The sequence below is a fragment of the Schistocerca gregaria genome, chromosome X (assembly GCF_023897955.1).
Source record: "Schistocerca gregaria isolate iqSchGreg1 chromosome X, iqSchGreg1.2, whole genome shotgun sequence".
Taxonomy (NCBI): domain Eukaryota; kingdom Metazoa; phylum Arthropoda; class Insecta; order Orthoptera; family Acrididae; genus Schistocerca; species Schistocerca gregaria.
Window position 1 is genome coordinate 607,403,501 of NC_064931.1, and position 21,406 is coordinate 607,424,906.

Here is a 21,406-nt window from a genome sequence, read left to right on the forward strand (position 1 = left end):
GGCCTGATCTTCATGAATGGTATTCGGAAATTCCTTGAGGATGAATACAGATGATATCCAAATATTTCTACAGACAGTTGAGGCATGCAGTTTAAAATATAATAGCAATTTCAGACAACCAATTTCTGTATCTCCCCAGTCACAATTCACACTTGTAATTTTCTACAAATCAAATTCTTCAAACAGTTGCCAGTGAGTTATTCATCTTTGAAGAATTGTAATAAATATGACCAATAAAGAAAAGATAACTACTACATCATCACTCTGAGACTTATGGCCTGAAATAATACAATATTTTTAACCAATAGTTTCCCTGTAATTGTTTGAGAAAAAACACATAGCCAAAAAGAAAAAGGAAAAAAAGAGAGTAAATCCAAAATATGTGGTGTCTCATTTTTTATTCTACGAGTAAAATGTTTTCCAGAAAACTACTTCAGTAAGTTCAGCAACTTTGCTTTGTTCACATACCGTATGTCTTTTCAGCAGCACAGCAGATACTCAACTTTCTGCTTTCTACCTTTCTTGAATCAAATGTAGATGTGGACACAGTTCTTTACATGGCATGGCGAAGAAGCCTGCCATAAAGAGTCTTAACAGTGCATCACAGTACTGTCCCCCCCCCCCCCCCCCCCCCCCCTCACAACCAGCCTTCGATACATCTTGAATCATTCACACACTCATACATCCATGATTCACATGCTATATTTACATTGACTGTAAACATATTACTAACATTATGATGTGCTCCTGTCATTGCTATGAGATGTTGCCTTAAGCACCAAATCAATATGGAACACACAACATTCATGCCTCCTGACAACTTCCTGGTGCATGCTGCTTACGTTGCGTAAACTATACACTGTTCAAAAGAATTAGTGGAACGCGTGTAACGACATCAAATATGTTAAATTTATTTTGGTACAGGCGGTACCTGTGGTCTCGTTGCACGGCTTCAGATCTTCGCTTTCAATGTTGGCAGCAGTTAAAATCATATGTCATCTGTTGGCAGTATTATGCAGTATAGTGCCAGGTGACACCTCAGAACGAAGTACCAGTGTCCCAGTGTTTTTTAGTGAGATACACGAGGCACTTGTCATTAGTGGACATTGTATTCAACCAAGCACAAGCAATGCAACATCTTAATGCTGTGCAAGTTGTAAGAGTGATCTGTTCTGCATGATGATGTCAGAAGGGCCACAGGGGCCGCTGTGTTCAATCAGAGTATAATGAGAAGGTTATGAAAAAGGACCTTACGACCCAGACATCCTGTTCAAGTACCCTGCTTGATGTGACAACTAGCAGCTCACATTCAGTTCTGTCATTCCCATGTCAACTGACTACTTTGTCACTGGTGAAATGTGTTATCCACAGAGGAGTCCAGATATCCTCTGATGCAAGGTGATGGCTGTATTTGTGTGTGAAGAACCATGGTGAGTGGTACCTGCCAAATGTTGTCCAGGAAATTGATAGACCTCCAAGGTTTTGTGATGTGGGGATGCTTCAGTGTGACCATGAATTCCTTTTAATGGCAGGGACTACATGGCAGGTGTCAGCAGGGATGTCTTGCGAAGCCTGTATGTTGAAGTAATGGAATGGTTGGCAGTGAGTACTAACCTAAACTCCATCTTGCATATGTGGGACATGCTTGACAGACATGTTCAGGGTCGTCCCGTTCCATCAAAGACTCTCCAAGAACTCTCATTGGAGAATGGAAATCAATCTACAGGGTGACCTCCGTATGCCACAAGGTGTCCAGTGATAAATGCTCACAGAAGGCATACATGTTATTGAAACTCAGAGTCCAATGAAAAGTACTTTGTATGACGGAATGAATGGTTGTGTCCACTTTGTTTTCTACACCTATTGGACATTTCAGTTCTGTTTATGCAAACAATTGATAATGTAATGATGTTTTTTTTTTTTTTTGCATACTTAACTTCTGAGAGGTAAAGGTATAATTTGGTAATGTACCCGGTCCTCAGTTATTGCTCAATGGAGTATGGTAGATGCCCACAGTCATGTCCCCCTAATTCTTTTGAGCTTCTGAATTGATGATATTCACTTCCTTAATAATGTTCTCTGAATTTTATTTGTGGCACCAAACAAAATACACCATGCCAGTCAAGTTGTCTCGGTGTAGATACTTAATGCGACCCACGTGAAGCAGGGCGTGGTCACTAATAAAAATGAAAACACTTGTAGTAAAGCAACCCTGGGGAGGGGAGGATCATGACATTGCCTCCCTCGTGAATCTGTGGCTGGCTGTAGGAACCAAAACAAAATGACTTGAAAAAACAAGATATCACTTTGAGAAAAAAATATGACTTATTATTATTATTGTTGTTGCTGTTGTTGTTTTTAATGCTGACAACAAACTGAAAGATAAAAATTTCAATTGGAAATAATGACTTATTTGAGAAAAAAAAACACTATTAATTTCTGTAACTGAAATATTGTTTACAGTATTAGCTTTGTAAACTACAGTGTAATAGTGAACAACAGATAATCATCAGTATTAAATAGGCAGCAGTTCTTGTTATCATCATATAGAAAGTTTTAGTTACCTGTGAGGCAAAAATTTTCTGGGATGCACTTCACTGTGTTGTTGAGTGTAGTATAACTGGTTAAGTCATCACTGTGGCACAGGCCTGGCTAAGTAACAATTAATATCTTATTCCTGTACTCATTGGACTTACTGCAGATGTTACCAGAGCTACAGAGTAACACTGGAAATACTCCAATTGTTTTTAGTCACAGTAATCTACACTAAGCATAATGCATAAAAACAAAATACCTCAAGTTTACTAGTTGACTGAAGATTATTATTCATGAACCATGTGTTTGACAAGGCTACCATTGTATGTAGTAACTTCTTCAATAAAAGAACTACTATCTCTTATGAATTGTTGTTGAGTCACATGTTCTGTAATTGTACTGTTTTTGCTTTTTCTTGTATTTTAATTTTTTGGGGAAGTTGTTTCTTTATAAACCTCTGATTAGTGGGGTAGCGCCGCTTGCCGTAATTGAAGGATTTTTCACAAAACATGCAGATCTCAGGAACCATAAACTACACACTAAACACTGTTAAGATGAAACTGCATTTCCGTTGAAAACCAAACAGTTGTAATAATATGTTTTTGTTCACAGGCAGCCCATTCAGTAGATGCCACTATTACAGACAGATTAAGGATTACTCTCAATTAAATGCTGGTTTCAACATAATAAATATTGTGCTTATTAAGCTAAACACGTTACTGTTGAAATAAATCTTGAATTATTTAGTGCATCCCTGTAGGCTACCATGTGAAAAGCTCAAGAAATTTGATGTGGTTGCACTGGATCTCTCTCTCTCTCTCTCTCTCTCTCTCTCTCTCTCTCTCTCTCTCTCTCTCTCTCTCATTTTATTTTGTTTTGTGTGTGTGTGTGTGTGTGGGGGGGGGGGGGGAGATCTATGAGAACAAGGGCGAAAAACATCATTTATGCTGTCTGACACAAGACTCTTCATAATCATATGACAGGCTTTCAGTGGCACTCAGCACAGCCTAGTCATAGGGATAAATAACACATTGTTTTTTGTGGTGTGTCCTTTACCATTTTTAATACAGGCAATAGTTACATTGATTTATGATGTTTTATATACACAGAGGCATGACAGTATTGTGAAACTGTCACAGTCAACACGAAATATTACCATACTAGCTGATGGTAGCTTGACTACAGGCCTGGGGAGTTAAATTCGGGAAGAGGGAATGAAGCTCAAGCCCAAACACTGTGTAGAGACTGGCATGGAGCAAATGTAGCACCACCAGCACAAACAACCAAATAACCCAAGCATCTACATCTACATCTACATCCGTACTCCGCAAGCCACCTGACGGTGTGTGGCGGAGGGTACCCTGAGTACCTCTATCGGAAACCGAGAACTTGGTGCAAGGTGAAGGCCAGGTGCAAGGCAATTGATGTCCTCTTCAGAACTGTTGGACCAGCCCTTATTGCCACAGACCGGTAAACACCTGGGTCCTTGGCTCTGCTCATGCCATGCACACCTTCTGTGACAGCACTTTTCTCTATTTCGCTGCAATACCTGTGCCAGCTCATCTACATCCATCTCAATACCTGCTGGTGGGGGTGCTACAGCTCTTCCCTGTGAAAAGACCACATAGGACTGTAAACCACCAGATTTGTGGCATGACCTCCGGTCCAAAACTGAAAAGGGCATGATGTTTCCTGACAGTGAAATGATCACCGAGGGATACAGTGCCGATCCAACTGACTCCACTGGAGTGGGGCAGAACATTGCAGAGCCTTGGGTAATGGCAGGTCTGCCGGAATTGGTGGGAGTGAGGCCTCATCCACTGGCGAGTAGGGAAAGGAGAGCTCCCATTCAACTTCCACAGGCTCCATATCCTTAGCTATCCCCAAGGGTGCAATAGATCCAAAATACCCTTCAGTTGGCACCCCTGCAAAAGTTCCAGGCATTGTTCAGTACGTGACACGAGAGCTATACAGTGCATCATGTTTTGAAAGTTCACACAAATCATTCCACAACTGAGTTTGAAGCCAGGTGAAACACTGTGGTCATCAGATGTTATGATCAAGTCCTGAAATCCACACGATAGTCGACAAACTGCCATGTTGTCCTGAGTCATTTATTATCGGATGCGGTATGCAAGGACATGGGATCAGCACACAACTCTCCCTGCCATTGTCGATATTTCGGCCTTGGAGATGTTACCTCTCAATTAGGTAGTTCCTCAGTCGGCATCACAAGGCTAAGTGCAGCCTGGTTCAGTCCACCTACCCAGGTAAACTCCCTGGCAATACTGAGAATCAAACTTGGGTTCCTTACATGAGGGTCTGTCACATTGACCACTTCGCTACAGAGGAAGGTGCTGGATATCATTGCAAATGCAAAAATCTGCGAACTCCCATGACACAAATTGCTGACTGTTAATTGGAGACAAGGATCCAGAGAGAGCCCTCTGGTCTGACAGTTCATGAATAGGTGCAGTCCATGTTGTCGAGGACAGCTTGGTCGCATATCTGTGACGCATGGCGTAACTGGAGTATGCGAGGATGCAATGCCAGGGGATTGACAGCTTGATAACTTTGGTCCTCTATGGCCAGCATGAGGACGGTCTTGACAATGTTGAGCTGAGTCCACAGCATAAAACTTATGATGATATTGATGACGATGAGGTCCCATACTCCTTGACACCGCTGTACTAGACAAGATCCTAGCAGAGGTGGTTTGCCATTGCCTTCCTCTGATCGTAATTGGGATGAATGATGGTGATGGTGATGATGATGATGACGACGACAACACAACAACACCGAGTCATCTCGAGGCAGGTGAAAATCCCTGACCCCTTTGGGAATCGAACCCAGGACCCCATGCTTGTGAATATAGATTACACCAAATCTGCTTCCAAGGAATGCACTCAGGCCATCCTGTTGGACTGCTGAAACAAATTTCCAGAATAATGACTCGGCAACCATGGTGGCCATGATCCTTTGCACTATCAAAGGAAGATTCAGGCATGTCTCCTCATCCAGTATGAAAACTAGACCCTCCTGTTGATCGAACTCCAGGTTGCGGCCTACCAGTAACCCCAATAGCGCATCTGCATTAGCATTCTGGATGGTGGACAGGCAATGAATGTCATAGCAATGTAACTAACAATAATTACTGTAAAAGAGGACCCACCTCTGCAACTGGTGGGCAGTCTAATCTAGTAGCTTAGAGGAAGAACCAAATAAGGAAACCACTGGTTTGTGGTTGGTGATAAGTAGTAACTTTGCTCCACACATAAAATATGAAATTTTTAAATGCCAGAAATGATAGCCAGTGCCTTCTTTTCCTGCGCAAATAGTTATGTTGTACTGTGGAAAGCATCTTTGATGTGTAGGAGATGGGCTGGTCTTTACAATCTGGGTTCTGACGCAACAGTGCCATGTTGGGACATGCAGATGCCCAGGATTAATAGTTTATGCAATGTAAAGGAAGTCAAACAGGAATCGGAGCACAAACACTGCTTCAGGGACACGAAAGCCTGTTTACAGTCCATCACTAGGAGGAATATGACTACCATTTGGTGAGGCCAGTTAAGAGGATGGCAGACGTGCGCAACCTTGGCAAAGAACTTAACATAATAAGAAATATTGCTGAAAAGTACTGGAGCTCCTTCGGTTCTTGGGCGCTGGCAGGTTTTCAGTAGCTTTGACATGCTCATCTATAAGGACAAGGCCACCTTTCCTAAGCCAAATTCCAAGAAGTGCACCTTCTGGAAGAAACTACATTTTTCCAGTTTGCAGTGAAGGCCATTCACCAGAAGGAATTAGAAAATTGTTTGCAAATATTGTAAATGCTCCTCTCGTGTGGAGCCCATGAGCCAGACGTCATCAACGCAGTTTATGCAACACAAAATGTCTTCAGTCAATGGCTCTGCATCTCATTGATAAATTCTGCTGCAGATGGGTATTCCAAAGGGCAAGTGGTGAAACTGCTAGAGCACAAAGGGTTTGTTGAGCACCAATAAATTCTGAGAACAGCGTCCAATGGCAACAGCTGGTATGCGTTGTGTAAGTCGATGTGTGAAAAATACTGTCCTCATGACAACTTCAACAACAACTCTTCCAGCTGCAGAATGGGACAAGATTTTGCAACACAATTCACAATGTCACTCTGTTTAAAATTGCTGCAAAGGCACATGACACTGTCTGGTTTGTGAATCACCACCAATGATGTTACCCATTGCCGCAATTTAATAGGAGAAATGACTCTGAGGTCTTACCAACATTGCAACTTGGGCTTGATGTTGTACACAGTGAAGTGAATAGGTGGGGAATATGACATTTAGCCATTGCTGATAGCTTAAGAAAGATGTGTTCCTCAAAATTTTCTACCTGAACCAGTGTATTCTCAAACAGCTAGTCATACTACCATAGTAAAGAGCCTGTGTCTTAAAAGGAGGCTGCTTGCAACTGTTAATCAATTTTGTCAACTATCTGGAAACCAAAAAGAGAAAAGACATCTAACCCAAAAATATTTTGAGCCAGCAGCAAATTAATGACTTACGATATATGTTTTTGTTCCACTTTCCTACGACACGCATTGACAGAGAATTGTACACTGCTTGCTATAAGATACAGCCTAGAGCCTGTATCTTGGTCCCGTGCTTACCTTAAGCTCAATTGGTCACCCATACATTGCCATCTTAAGCAAAATGAGCTGGGGCGATGCTTGTGGGACACCTGAGATAGTCTCAGAATTGAGAGAAAACACCGGAGCCTCCAACAACCGGTCTGCAGCGCGCTGACTATCACAAAATGTCACCAAATGTGTGACATACCCCACAAATGACCTCAGGGCAGGACAGCTGACTAACCTGTTGAGTGGAAGGGGAGTGATGCTGTGTGAACGTTTGTGGTGCTGTGATTGAGATCCCAACACAGATAAAGATGGGCAGCACTGTGATGTCACTGCACTCAAATTGTCAATGGTGTCAATGGACCGTGTCTTCAACAGAAGGCAAGGCTGCCTGGCTCACCCCACAGGGCACTGGGTGCTGTTTACCTCACATGTCTAATTTTGCTAGCTGCAAATAGTTGGACAGTATGTCCTTTCCGCTTCTTTAAGTTCATGCAGTTCCACAATCGTAGCAACTTTAGCTAAGAAAGGACTAGACATTGCCAGTGCCCTAGTTTAGACCATGGGTTGGATGTTAACCAGAGCATACAACTGTCCAGAGCACTTGTGTTGCTAATTAAACAGTAATCATGCCGCCACCATGTTGATTTGTTGACCAAAATACTGTATGAGCAACTGATGTAGATCCTCAGCCTTAAGTTTCTCATGCTTGGGTTCAAATTCTGCACGTTTTCATACAATCCTGCAGTGCTGGACAGTAACAAGGCACCTTTATCAACTGGAATGACAATACACCTTACCTGGCAGTGCATAACAACTGACGCTGGTAGTTCTCCCATCTTCCTGTAGACTTGCGGAAGCCAGTGAATCATGAATGGCATTGGGACAGCAAAGGGGAAGGCTTCCGTGTAGGCACCTAGTTCAACACCAGTTCGGTATGTATAAAGAGCAATTCCGCACTCTATTTGAGCAGTTCCTATGTCTAACCCTGCTGCAGAGGTTGGTGCTGCTCCTGGACATATAATTCCTTGTGGCAGCATTGCAAAAATACTGGCTACATTATGGCCATGATTTAAAACTATGAAAATGAAAAGCATCACACACACACACACACACACACACACACACACACACACACACACACACACCTGGTGATCAAAAAGTCAGTATAAATTTGAAAACTTAGTAAACCACGGAATAATGTAGATAGAGAGGTAAAAATTGACATGGGGTTTTATTAGAACAAAAAAAAAAAAAAAAGTTCAAAAAATGTCCGACAGTTGGTGCTGGACAGCAAAACGTCAGTGACTGCATATGACAATCGTGTATAAAAGGAGCTGTAATGAGAGAGAGAATCAGATGCGCCAGCAGTCGCAGCATGTTGACGTTACCTGAAAAGGTGTTTTTAGTGAATCTGTATTATCAGAATGGGGAATGTGCTAGTTCAGTGTTACGATCCTATCGCCATAGGAAGGGGATTCGAACAGGTAAATGTCCATTGACAAATGCAGCTGTGGCGACCGAGCACAAGGCGTAATGCTGCTGAGACAGTTCAGGAAGAATTTGAGACTGTAGCGGGTTCGTCTATGCACGGGGAACTCGGCGCTCATGCAGTCACACATCGCACCGGCATTCCATACACTACAGTTTGGTTGGCACTGACGCATACCCTCCGATGCTATCCATACAAAATCCATTGGCATCATAAACTGTTACCTGGCGATTTAGTGAAGTGGAGGGCATTTGCGGTGTGGACGTTTCAAAAGATGTCGGAAGATGACGCTTGGTTGAGTAACGTGTTGTGGACCAACGAAGCTCATTTCATGCTCCGAGGGTCTGTCAACACCCACAACTGCAGAATCTGGGCTACCAAAAATCCTAGAACTATCATGGAAACTCCATTTTTGAACTTTTGTATTTTTTTGGTTCTAATAAAACCCCATGTCATTCCAAGCATTTGTGTCAATTTGTACCTCTCTATCTATCTATATTATTCTGCGATTTATTCAGTTTTCAACTTTATACCGACTTTTTGATCACCCGGTACATAAGAAAGTGCTATGTCACTACTTAAGACCAGGACAGGCATGACAACATTGCGAAACCATCACTGTTGTCACAAAATGTTGTTATATTAACCAATGGTGACTTGATTACAAGGCCAGGGAGCTGAACATGGGAAGATGGAATGAAACTCAACATGTCAGTCAATCTACGGTGGAACAGTGTGTCCAGTATGTATTGTATCTACCCATTGCAGTTGGCAACTCTGACAAAATGTGCACTGAATGCCGTGAATGTGCACATTTCTCAGAGGGGTGTCATGGTTCATTGCTTTGTGGAGACGCGAATTGTAGTGGTGGAAGCCTTTATTCAAATCGGTTATGTAGAGACTCGGTGGCCTTGTTACAGAACCGTGATGATCACCATATGGCTTAACTTGAAATGCACCGTATTGTCAGGTGACTGAGGCAGTGGAGGTCCACTGTTAGTTTTATGAACCAGCGATCAACAAGCGGGGAAGAAGTGATTGAATGTGTAAGAAGATGGGGAAAAAAGTGTGCATATCTCTGGAACACAGTTCCAGACATCCAGTATTACAACTGTTATTATGTCTACTTGGTCACTTACTGGATGATTTTAAGTTTCTCTGTGCAATCTGCACATAGTTCAAGAATTAGAGAGACATTGACAGGCAGAACAGACTCTTCTCTTGTTTCTCTGACAAGTGCTGATACCCAGCAAAGCAGATTTTTATGACTGCGTATCTTAATAAATGAAACTTGATCCCAGGAAAATCCTGTCCTCAACATTTACACGAAAAGTCCTAGACAAGCCCAAAAGTTGTGGTGTGATGTTCATTTGGCATGTGTGAGATTTTTTTTATCTTTTTTAATTGTGCCTATATGCTGAAAAACATTTCCAAGCTGTTGGCATCTTGGCTTTGTTGATGTGTGATAGCCGTCCCATTCACCAAATTTAACAACACTGGATTACTTCCTCTGAGGTTATATGGAGGAAAGGGTCTTTGATATAAAATAAGTTCTGTTCTGCAACATATGTAAGGTGGTTTATGGAAGCTGTTGTGCCCATTGTTTGTACAATGTGGCTGGGTAATCCTTGAATATTACAAACTTTTAATAATTAGCTAAAACATTAACACATTTATTTATAATATGTACAGCATACTAAAAGTATGCAAAACTTAGTATTAGCCGTTGTCTGTCCTAGACTGTTTCAGAAACAGTTCTGTATGGTCACAGTGCATTGACAACATTGCACAACATTTGCAGTTTTATTCTCACTGCAAGTCTTTCGAGATCTTGGCAGAGCTCGGTGTGCGGTTTGATAAAGAGACACACCAACATATATATTTGCATGCAGGGAGTAGAAGCATAGACAGCATACTCTGATGGTGGCAGTAATGCCACCTGTAGGAACAGGGTGGTCCCTTTTGATAGCAGGGCTCGCAATGGTGGCCAATGGCGGCATTTTGTAATGACGCATCTCGTGTGGAGATATGGGCAGTGTGTGGCGCACTGTGTGTGGTCAACATTAACATCATTGATATTGCAGAAGCCTCCCTGTGACACCTTGCTCTAGGTCCAGATTGTGGATATAGTATCAAGGAAACTTAATTACTTGAGTGGGTTATGACATTGGATGCACAAGGAAGGCTTCCATTAGATAGGCTGTGAACAGCTTGGCATTGGTGAGTGCCTTGTAAGTGTGCCACTATTTATTTTTAAGAGTTACGTTTTGTTAACAATATCAATCAACATTTCTTTCACTTATAATGTTTTTCTTCATGATCTCCACCATGTCGTGTTTCCTTATTTGTGTGTAAGAGCATGTGTTCCCTGTTGGTAAAAGATCTTGACCTATGCTGGTATCCATGTTTTTGCTACATGAATTATGCTCCTATCATCTTCAAAGTAAGTCCCAAATAGATAATCTGTATAGGGGCACAAACAGGTCGAAGTCTGAGGATGCCAGGTCTGTGCTACAGGATAAGGTAGTGATATTCAACCCAATTTAGTGGTGTGTTCATCACTTCAGAGACTTGGATGTGGGCATGGATTGCCGTCTGGATTTTTTTGAGACCAAACACATCAGAAACAGGTCTTGAGTTAGTTCAGAGTCTTCACTTATGCCTCGGAGCTAATGATTAACCTTTTTGGAAACAAATCCACAAAAATGACACCATCACTATCCCAAAAGACCTTCATCATTACTTTGCTAGCAGAGGGAGCTGCCATGAATTTCTTCTTTTTTGGTGATTACAGATAGTAGCACTCCAGTGATTGTTGTCTGTTGTGAGCATTTGTGGAGCCCATCTTGAGTACACCTTCCATATCCAAGAGTCTCAGTTATTGGCAGATGCACTTCTAATGCTCACTGACAGCTGTAGAGCCAATTGTCTAGTTGTGATGCCCAGTCTGCCTGAACAATGCCATCCACATAGTTCACTGTGTTGAGAGCTAGTTGCAGTATTTCTTGTAGTGCTTTAATATAATTTTTCTTGTAATGAGAAACAAACTGACACTTTCACTGATACTGGACTGACTCCACCTGCACATTGCAGAAACTAAAATGCAAACATTTGCTGAAACTTCAGAGAAAATGCACTTGATGGATCTTGGGAGAGACACCCACTATATGATATTGCTGGCCAGTTTTGGCCTGTGGTCATTTTCATGTGTGTTTGCGTCATTGATGTAGGTGTCATATTTAAAACCTGTTTGGTGCTATGTGGGAACAAAGTACATTTGAAATCGCCACAGACTGAATTTTTTCATTTTCTTATTTTTTTGTCATTCAGAAATCACATCAAGGCTGTGTACCCACACATGAAGAAATGTATAGTCATTGTGTGTTTCTGTACTGTCCAGCTGTAGGAATGCGTAATGATTTAAAACAGAGATATCGAAGAAAGTTCTTCGATTTTTCACAAATGTGTGAGCATCATTCGTATGTATTACCAAACCAAAAACAAAAAAAATTTTTTGTTACAGTGTGATAAAATCTTTCACAAAGAATCAAGATGATGAAGAAGAAGAAGACAGTGAGAAAGAGCAGCAGTGCTCTAGTACAGAAGAACCTGTCAAACGCGAACCTTCTCCTGAACTGGCTCGTATCTCTGCCCTGATCACAAGGCCGCCGAAAACCAAGCCTTCAAGTAAGCCCTCTGTTCCAAAGCCAGAAGAAACTATGGAATCCACTACCATTTCCATTTCTCCTGCAGCAAGCAGTACATCTTCTGCTGCATCCTCTCCTGAAAGTCCTCCAACTGTAACATATACCAAATTCAAAAAGAGTCCAAAGTTTAATCCCAAATTCAAGGCCAAAGATGTTACAAGGAAAATTGGGGCTGAAGTGGAAGAGCAGAAGGAACCAGTAGCATATTATTATGTAAGTACTGGAATATATTGTATCCAGTTACAGACTAGATGTTTCGCATGTAAAGATCATCAGTTCCATAAGGATTAAAACTCGTGATCACTGTTCATCTCAAAAAATTCTTTTAACACAGCATAAAATTAAATTAGTATCTTTGAGAAATGGAACATTTCAAATTTTAGTTAATTCAGTTGACTCTCATAGGTGTTCAGCATATGCTGTTATTTTTGCTTCCTTGAGTTCGTTTCTACACTGTAATGTGTCATTGTTTGAACACATACATCCACTGAATGTGAGGCACTGTTTCTCCACTACAAATGTCTTTTTGATGGCAGTCCACATTTTCTGTTGGCAGTGGAAGCTGTCATCTCTGTCTGTCACTAAAAATGATGAATCTGGTTAACATAATGAATTGTCTTTACATAAACTGTTGATTATGTAGTGATTCATATGACGCCACGTGTCTAGGTTCCCATTTGAATTTATACTTTTTACATTCTAAGCTGATGATGCAGCATGCTTGGCACTAGACTTCACATTCTGTAATTTATACTACCTAAGAAATTCAAATATTTAACTTTTTTCAACAGAAATAATAATAATTTCTTTATTTTCATACATAAGCTAGAACAAAAATATGAAACATCTCTTTACATAGGTGTATTTTATACATTTCATGATTATGGATGTTCATGATTTGATGATTTGATGAATGTGGACTAATGATGAAGTGTTGCTACAGCTGCTGTTACTTCTCACCTTCGCCTGGGTACAACATAGTATGTGCCATCCACAGGTGTTAGTATTAGTCTGCAGGTGACGACAAGATTTCTTGAAGAACAAAGGGGAATTTTTCATGTAACTGCCATGTAATATTTATTAGTTTTCATTGCTTTTGGCCATGATTCCACTCATATCCATTACCTTGTCCTTCTTATTCCTTACCAATTTAAGCTAACAATAACAGTCTTTTGCTTTCTTTAGTGATTTTATGTTACCTTTGTACATTTGTTTGTCTATGGAGTTATTATTTTTCCTTTATATTTGTTATTATTTGATGACCAAATCAGTGGGCTGTGGAATTAGTCATTTGGAGGTTACTTTTAGTTACTCAGCATTTGATGAAATTTTGGTAGAGTATCTGCAGTGGTATCAGTTTGCTTTCTTCCATTCTAATCTCTCATCTGTTCTTACCTGAGCTACAGTACTTTATGATGAGTATTTTTTTTAAATGGAAGATGAAGGTTTCTTAGGTGAAAAAGGCATCATCCTGAAAATTATAATTTAAATACTGTAACAATTGTTTCTCCTTTGGATTTTGATGATGCAGATCCTGAGAAATCTGAATCTCTATTCTGACTTTCCTACAGTTAACATTAATGACACATGATTACTTATTTAAGCAAACTTGAGCATGGTTATATTCACATTCTGTGTAATAATTGTGTTACAGGTGTTGGCATGGTTTCTATGATTTTCTGTAGCAGTACTAACTGTATGATGTTTGGGAATGAGTTGAATCCCTACATAAATCTTCACATCTGAAGAGCACCTAGCTAGTTATAGCTTTTATCATTGCTGTACCATTTTATCTTTCTTTTCCAGTGTGAGACTACACAGCAACAGATATGCTTGTAACTTGCTCTTAGGGTGCCTTTTTCATTTTTCCTACCAATGATTTTTTTCCACATCCATGCCGATTCTCCAACAACAATCAGTTTTAGCATGTTTGAACTCAGTATCAATGGTAGGTCCACTTCAAAACTTGTGATATGGTTTTGTAAGGCTGTGAATATTTATTGTCACTACAATTATTTTTATTTTGCATTTGATTATGTATTGTGGTATCACTTCTACAAGATTTAGGAAGTGTCCTCTAGCCAAAGGTATCACAATGTTCGTAAAAGCAAATCTATACACCCCCCCCCCTCCACTACTTTTTTTAAAAGCTTGAATTTGCACTGTAGTGGAAGAGTTCCAATGTCAAAATGTAATTTGCAAAGCTCAGATAGAAAAATGTTTTGGAGAAATTGTTGTTTACAACATATGAAAAACCAGGTATTCGTGCTTTCAGTGTGCATTTTCTTTTGTTGAAATATGCTGCAGTGTAGATATAGTCACTATATCAACAATTATGATTGGGAAATTTTTAATATAGTGATTGACATTCAGACCTACCACCCCTCCCCTCCCCCTCTCCTTATTTCATTGCAGTTTTTGAGCTTGAGTGGCAATTAAGCAGTATGTGTAACAATAACCATTGATGATACATTGATGGTAAGGTTTATAGACAAACATTCAGTGTTAGTACTATTTTTTTGTTTGTAAATATATTCAAACAGAATAGTTATCATGTTAAAACGTAAAGCTGTCATCAATCCAAAGGTTTGTTTGGACACCACAGTGCTTGATCAGGCATGGTACTTTTAGAGGTGGTATGCTGCTGACTTTTTTTGACATTTGAACTGACTTACCCAGCCAATTTTTTGGGGACCTACAGTTTAATATGTACTCCGAACCACAGTACAACCCGACATTTTTCACATTAAAAAAATAATGCTAGAGGTAAAAAAAGTGATAATTAATAGAATAAAGTCATAGGACTGACTGGGGATCAAACCCAAGGCCTTGGGAGCCATAGTCCTGCTCTTTTTCCCTAAGTCGTCAAATATTACGATTATAAAATATAAGGTACGAATTAAACTTGTGCAGCTTTGTCAGGAGAACTTGCAAGACATGCAAATGGAGATGATGTGATCTAAGCAATTGAGCATACTCATATATTTAATTGGGAAATGTAACTGAGAAATTCAAATTCACTTCCTTATCCAGTTATTAGTTTTAATCTATCCTAGAAGTTCCTTATCTCTTGTGTTGTTTAACACGCCTTTTGGCTGTGGCATTCCTTCAGAAAATTAAATATAAGAGATTCTGGGAAAGGGAGCATCATACATCAGAGAAGCATGTCTTCCATTCCATTTCATAAAGATCCTGAGCAGTTTCCTTGACATTTTAACAAGATTTTTCATTGATTTGTGTAGTATCGAAACTGAGTCTCATCCTTGGACTGAATGAGTTAATATTGCCTTATTTGGTAGTATCAGTTTATTGTTCACTTTTAGAGGTGTATTGGGTATTATTCATTAAGAATAGTGTCATAATATTCTTGCTTGTTATAGAGGCAAGTAGTATCTTTAACAACACTCCTTACTTACATTTTAGAATTGATAAACACTAGAACATAAAATTGTTCTGACATTAATAATCAGAAGAGGGTGACAAAATTTAGTTGTGCATGTTTCTGTCCCTTTCCTCTGTGCATCTTCTCTTTTATGAGGAAAGCCCAAAAAGTTTTAAATTGCTTATGTTGTAATATTCAGAAAAAGTATCAATATTACTGTGAGTCTGCAAAATTCTGCTGTGGCTCATTACAGACCCAGTGATTTTTTTCTCTCTCTCTCTTATGTGTATGCAAAGAAGGTATTTTTAGCAGCATTCTATGAACAGAGGAGACATTGACTGTAAGCTGTATGAGCACTTTTTCCCTTTTTTTGAGATCCTGCTGTGTTTTGTGGTTCTTTCTTATTTTATGTTTGCAGTAGGAGTGTAAGTCAGTTCAAATTCTGTGTGTTAGGTTTCAAATGTATTTTAAGACACTATCATTTGTATCTCTAGGTATGTGGTTGATAGTTTTAGTCTTTGCACCCATAAAAGCTCTTTGCCTTGTTCACATTGATGGATTCAAATTACTGGAAAAAAAAGATTATTCTGTGTCATGTACGAAGGTTGAAGTACTCCCAGAGATTCAACCAAAAGGTGGCAGATAAAGATTTATGTTGAGTCTGTCCCTTTCATGGTTTGATTTGTGTGGCAGGAAAAGGAGTGTGCTCCTTGCCAAATTAGTTGACAAATTTTAGAAACAATTGTACAATGTGTGAAAATAACAAGAAGTAGAAAGTCCTGTGTATTCTACACATCTAAATCACAACGAAAGTGATGTGCAATTGGGCAGACACAGTAGCAAGTTGACTAAAATGACTGTGTGTTGCATTACTTTCGTGGTTTGTGGAATTGTAAGAATGAAATCCCAATATGCGATTTTGTGGATATAATGGGTCTGTTTGGTGATATTTTTTTTTCCTTGTATTTAGTATGTTGGCAGTAGTGTGGGTCCTCTCTGTTGTTTTGTTCCTTCCGATGTAGAATGTGTTTTTGAAGGACAGGTCTTGTGGATCTGCAGCCTACTCCTTATTATGTGCATGAATTTTCATTGTGACAGCATGATTGTTTTAATGAGTTCAGCTTCTAGTGTTAAATGTAATAATCATGGGGTTCTCCTATATATGAAAATCTCAGTGTGTTGTTCTGAAGGATCACACCAATCAATAAGAAAAAGGAGAAAAAAGTGGGAGGGAGAGTTTAAGTTGCAGGTGATCCAGTGGAAACAGTAATTCATGTCATATATAATGTTATTAGTGCTAAAGTTGTTAAAACATAAGCTACAGCTTTGTAGTTCCCCATTTACTTCTATGTGGCCAGTTTCTACACTTCAGTTGTGTATTAATTGTGCACATAAAGATTCTGGTTTGCACTGTAATTTTTTATGAAGTTCTTGATATCGCTGATGCTGAGCACACTCGCTGTCTGTTTATACATCATTTAATTTTAAAATTCATTTATTGTGTTCGTAAGTTTCTGCACCACTATTTACTTATGACAAGAGAAGCAGATCTTCAGATGCTCATTGTTTGTATCATTGCAATTTACAAATTTTGGGAATATAATAACATCTGGAAAATAGTATGCATTTGTGGAAGCATTGAAGTATTATAAAAATGTATAGTTTAATTGGTGTTGTTTTCTCCCTTGCAGTACATTGTACAAAATTTACCACTATTATCTGTGCTTTGGTCATAAGCAGAATTTTTATGTTATGAAAGTAAATCCATAAACAAGTGGGATGAATGGAGTCACGAGCATGCATTAAATAAATAAATAAATAAAAAATAAAAATGAATGTGCGCGCGCACTCGCGCGCGCCCACACACACACACACACACACACACACACACACTCACACTCACACTCACACTCACACTACCTGCTATCAGAGGTGGTATGGCAGAAGACAAGGGTTCTTCAAAGAATGGATAATGAAAAGGGGAAATATTCATCTTTTGTACATTCCAACAAGAAGCTATGATAGTTTCACTGAGTATACTTGTTTGTTTGTATTAATTTTTCTGTTGCCTTCAGTTTTGTTACGGCTGTTAGAGTAGTTAGAATTTCATAACAAACCTGTAAGGTTGGGTGTCTCATTTATTGAACTTCAATGCATGTTTGAAGATGCAGTGTAATTGAAGAAAGTGAATAGAGTTTGCATGTGTGATAGTGGCTGTTGCTTTAAGCTTTGTGTTTTGATACATTGATATATGTTATTCATTGTGAAGTTCATAATTAGATAATGAATGACTGCATGAAATATAAATAGGGGTGCACACTTCACTGATTCTGAAACAAATGACACAATTTTCTGAAAACTGTAAAATTATTGTAACAACTAATCTCAAAATTGAATGTTTTCATAACCCTATCCATTGGGTTTATTCTCTTTTAAGTTCTATCAAGTTCTTATGTATATGTTCTTTTTGTTTTTCATATGCAATAATGTTCCTCCTTTCAGTGCTTATATTCTAAATTATGTGTCAAGTATAGAAGCAAACTTTTCTTGTTGCATGCAAATAGTGAGAGATTTTCAGCTTCCTTGCCAAATGATATTAATTTAAATTGTATACAGTTTTATCATTCGGTATTCCATGTTACTGAAAAGGTTCTAGAAGACTGATGACATGGCCAGAACTGCAGCCCTTGTAGAATGCAATTTTATCGTATGTGCTTGGTAACATCTGAATGAATTTCTGGTTATATCTGATGAGATTTGCTCTCAGAAATGTTGTTAAGTATGTGCACGAAACCTGGAGACATTAAAAAAAATTTCTAGGAGCATTAGTGTCTGTTACAGCTCTGTTGGTAAGGAGCCCATTCTTAAACCATTAGAGAAATGTGTATCTGCAGGTACTAGTCTGGCCAATTTGACTAGTGCTTGTGTAATGCAAGTAATAATGTATTTTTCCATCCCAAGTGCAATAAAATTTAAAGTTACTATGCATGTTGCATTTTTGAGATTGACACTTGTGTTATCTGCTCACCCTCATTTTCCTCCGATCTTCATCCTTGGTATTTGCATGATTACTGGTGCCACATTACTCTGAAACATTTGGTGCTATCTAAAAATAGAAGAAAAAAAGGTGTGCAAGCTGTTGAAATCCTAAGCTGGTCTAAGGTGTGATACTTTTCTGGCCATTTACATAATATACAGAAAACTGGGTGGCTCATAAGTGCATAATTAGTATTGTAGTGTTCGTGTGTATCAGATCCGTTCCTGGTTGCAAATATAGCAATGAAATGTTTGCATTTGTTGCAAGGAGTGTAGATAACTAAGAAATTAAATGATAATTTTTTTAAAATTCTTTTCTATGATCTTTGCAATGACGAGTGTGTCAGTTTTTGTTAGTGCCCCGAACAATGAATAGGCAGTAAGAGAAAATGCAAGACCAATTGTTGAACTAAGGGGACAGCTGTATTTTTCAACAAAACTACCTGATTATTTTCAAAGTACCACATCCCACATTTGTCACTGAAGACCCTGAATGAAACCATTAACATGAGTACCATGGATATGGTACCAGTGTCTGTGCCACACAAACTGGCATCACTCAACTTTCCTGCATCGCTGAGAAAACAGGAAAGTCATAGCAGCTGTAGAGAGAATGGCCATCAGTTGTTTCTCTAAATTCACCATAAATTTGTATACCATACCATCTATTCAAAAATGCCAGAATAATGAAGTTGTTAATGTATCATAACTCAGTACCTGAACTTTCTACTTCTAGTCTTTTGAAGCCTTAGATAGTACACTGTAGTGTTCACACTGACTGTGGCTATTGGAAGTGGGATGATAACATCATAATTTTCATAGAAAAGAGTTCTTCCAACAAATTCTGCATTTGAAAAAAGGCATGGAGCATTAGCATCCATCATCATTTCTTATTCTCATATGGATGACCTGGGATCACTACTTGTTGCAAGCAGGGTTTTATTCTTGACCAGAGGACTAGAATGGGGACCAAAGAACCCCATGGAGACAATATAGGAGTTATTTGAAAGAGAATTAGTGGCTCCTGCTTCAAAAGCCAACATTTGTGGGGAAAGTATTGTTCTGAATCTGCAATATGTTCTCCTTTTATGGCCTTTTTTCCTACAGTAAACCTTCTCTGATAGCTCACTTTACAAAAAAAATGTTTTTTTATTAGAAAAAACCATCTATAGTGACTTCATTGCAGAGTACGTGGCAATTAAAGCCACATTTAAAACAAAAAACAGTATTGAGACAGTAACATCATGATTTCATGTTTAGTAGGTAGCAAACAATGATAGTAAACAATTCACAGCACATGCATTTGAAAGTAAGTGGTATTTATTCTCGCAAGACAAGATAGTGTATGCCAAAAATATTATTGAAATCTGAAAAATAGAAACTTCCATGTGTAGTCGTGGTACAGTGACTTACAATGGAAACTTGTTTAGTGTTACTGAGGTTAAATAAAACGTCATCCTTGTAACAAAGGTTTTTTTCTTTTTGTAATTCCATTTTTTGGAAATTAAGAGTTACAGAGCTTCAGCCTTTCCTGTTGGCAAGTAGAGATATTTTGCTATATTTGGATCAGGCTGCTCCAATGTATTTTAGTTGTTGACTATGGATGCTCTGGGCTGCGATTTGCTGTCATTTTTGACTTTTGTGAAGTTTTTCCTCTGTCTATTGAATAGAGTGGTGTGTAGCTTCTGTACAGCAAAATTCAGTACTTATCAGAAGATAATTAAATACCACCCATTGTGATAATATATTAGTAATAGGCTTGAATTAAAGACATATCTTCTCAGAATAAAAAGCATTGTTCACCATCTGTGAATTATCCATGATGAAACATCCACTATGTACTAAATATAACTGCTAGATATATTTAATTAAAAAACCAACTTCCACAGATAAATGAAATAAAAGTGGGATATTTTGTTTTCATCTTCACTTCTCTTACTTACTTTTTTGCCATCACCTTTCATTTCACCAAATTTGTTCCTGTTGTCAAGTCTCACAAGGTACACCTTGACTGCAAGGTAGGGAGTTCAACCTTTAGTAAAGCTCATTTGAAAGTGTTCTATGAACAGTTATGACAGGAAAAATTTTAGCTGCTAATAACTCACCATGTGCATCTGGAGGGTGACAGAAAATGGGTGCCTGGTAGGTGTAGAGATCAATCTTTTATGGGATTTACACTATGTGATCAAAAGTACCTGAACACCTGGCTGAAAATGACTTACAAGTTCATGGTGCTCTCCATCGGTAATGCTCGAATTCAATATGGTGTTGGTCCACCTTTAGCCGTGATGACAGCTTCTGCTCTCACAGGCATATGTTCAAACAGGTGCTAGTAGGTTTCTTGGGGAATGGAAGCCCATTCTTCATGGAGTGCTGCACTGAGGAGATGTATCGATGTCGGTCGGTTAGGCCTGGCACGAAGTTGGCGTTCCAAAACATCCCAAAGGTGTTCTATAGGATTCAGGTCATGACTCTGTACAGGGCTTTTATTGTCATGTAACCACTCCACCACAGGCCATGCATTATAAACTGGTGCACAATCATGTTGAAAGATACAATCACCATCCCTGAATTGCTCTTCAACAGTGGGAACACTGAAACATCAATGTAGGCCTGTGCTGTGATAGTGCCATGCCATG

At 39.1% G+C, this 21,406-nt stretch overlaps 1 protein-coding gene across 5 annotated transcripts in view; it reads left to right on the top strand.

Annotated features, from left to right (window-relative positions):
- Positions 1-21,406, top strand: part of LOC126297480 (transcription initiation factor TFIID subunit 3) — a 310,461-nt gene that overhangs the window by 200,128 nt on the left and 88,927 nt on the right. For 3 of the 5 annotated variants that reach the window (XR_007552531.1, XM_049988354.1, XM_049988357.1), the window contains one exon: positions 12,166-12,562. Coding sequence is in view for 4 of the 5 variants with exons in the window: in XM_049988354.1 (XP_049844311.1) it covers positions 12,166-12,562 (397 nt within the window). In the remaining variant the exon portion in view is untranslated. The remainder of the gene's footprint in view (positions 1-12,165; positions 12,563-21,406) is intronic. The other 2 variants (XM_049988355.1, XM_049988356.1) reach the window with 1 other exon arrangement.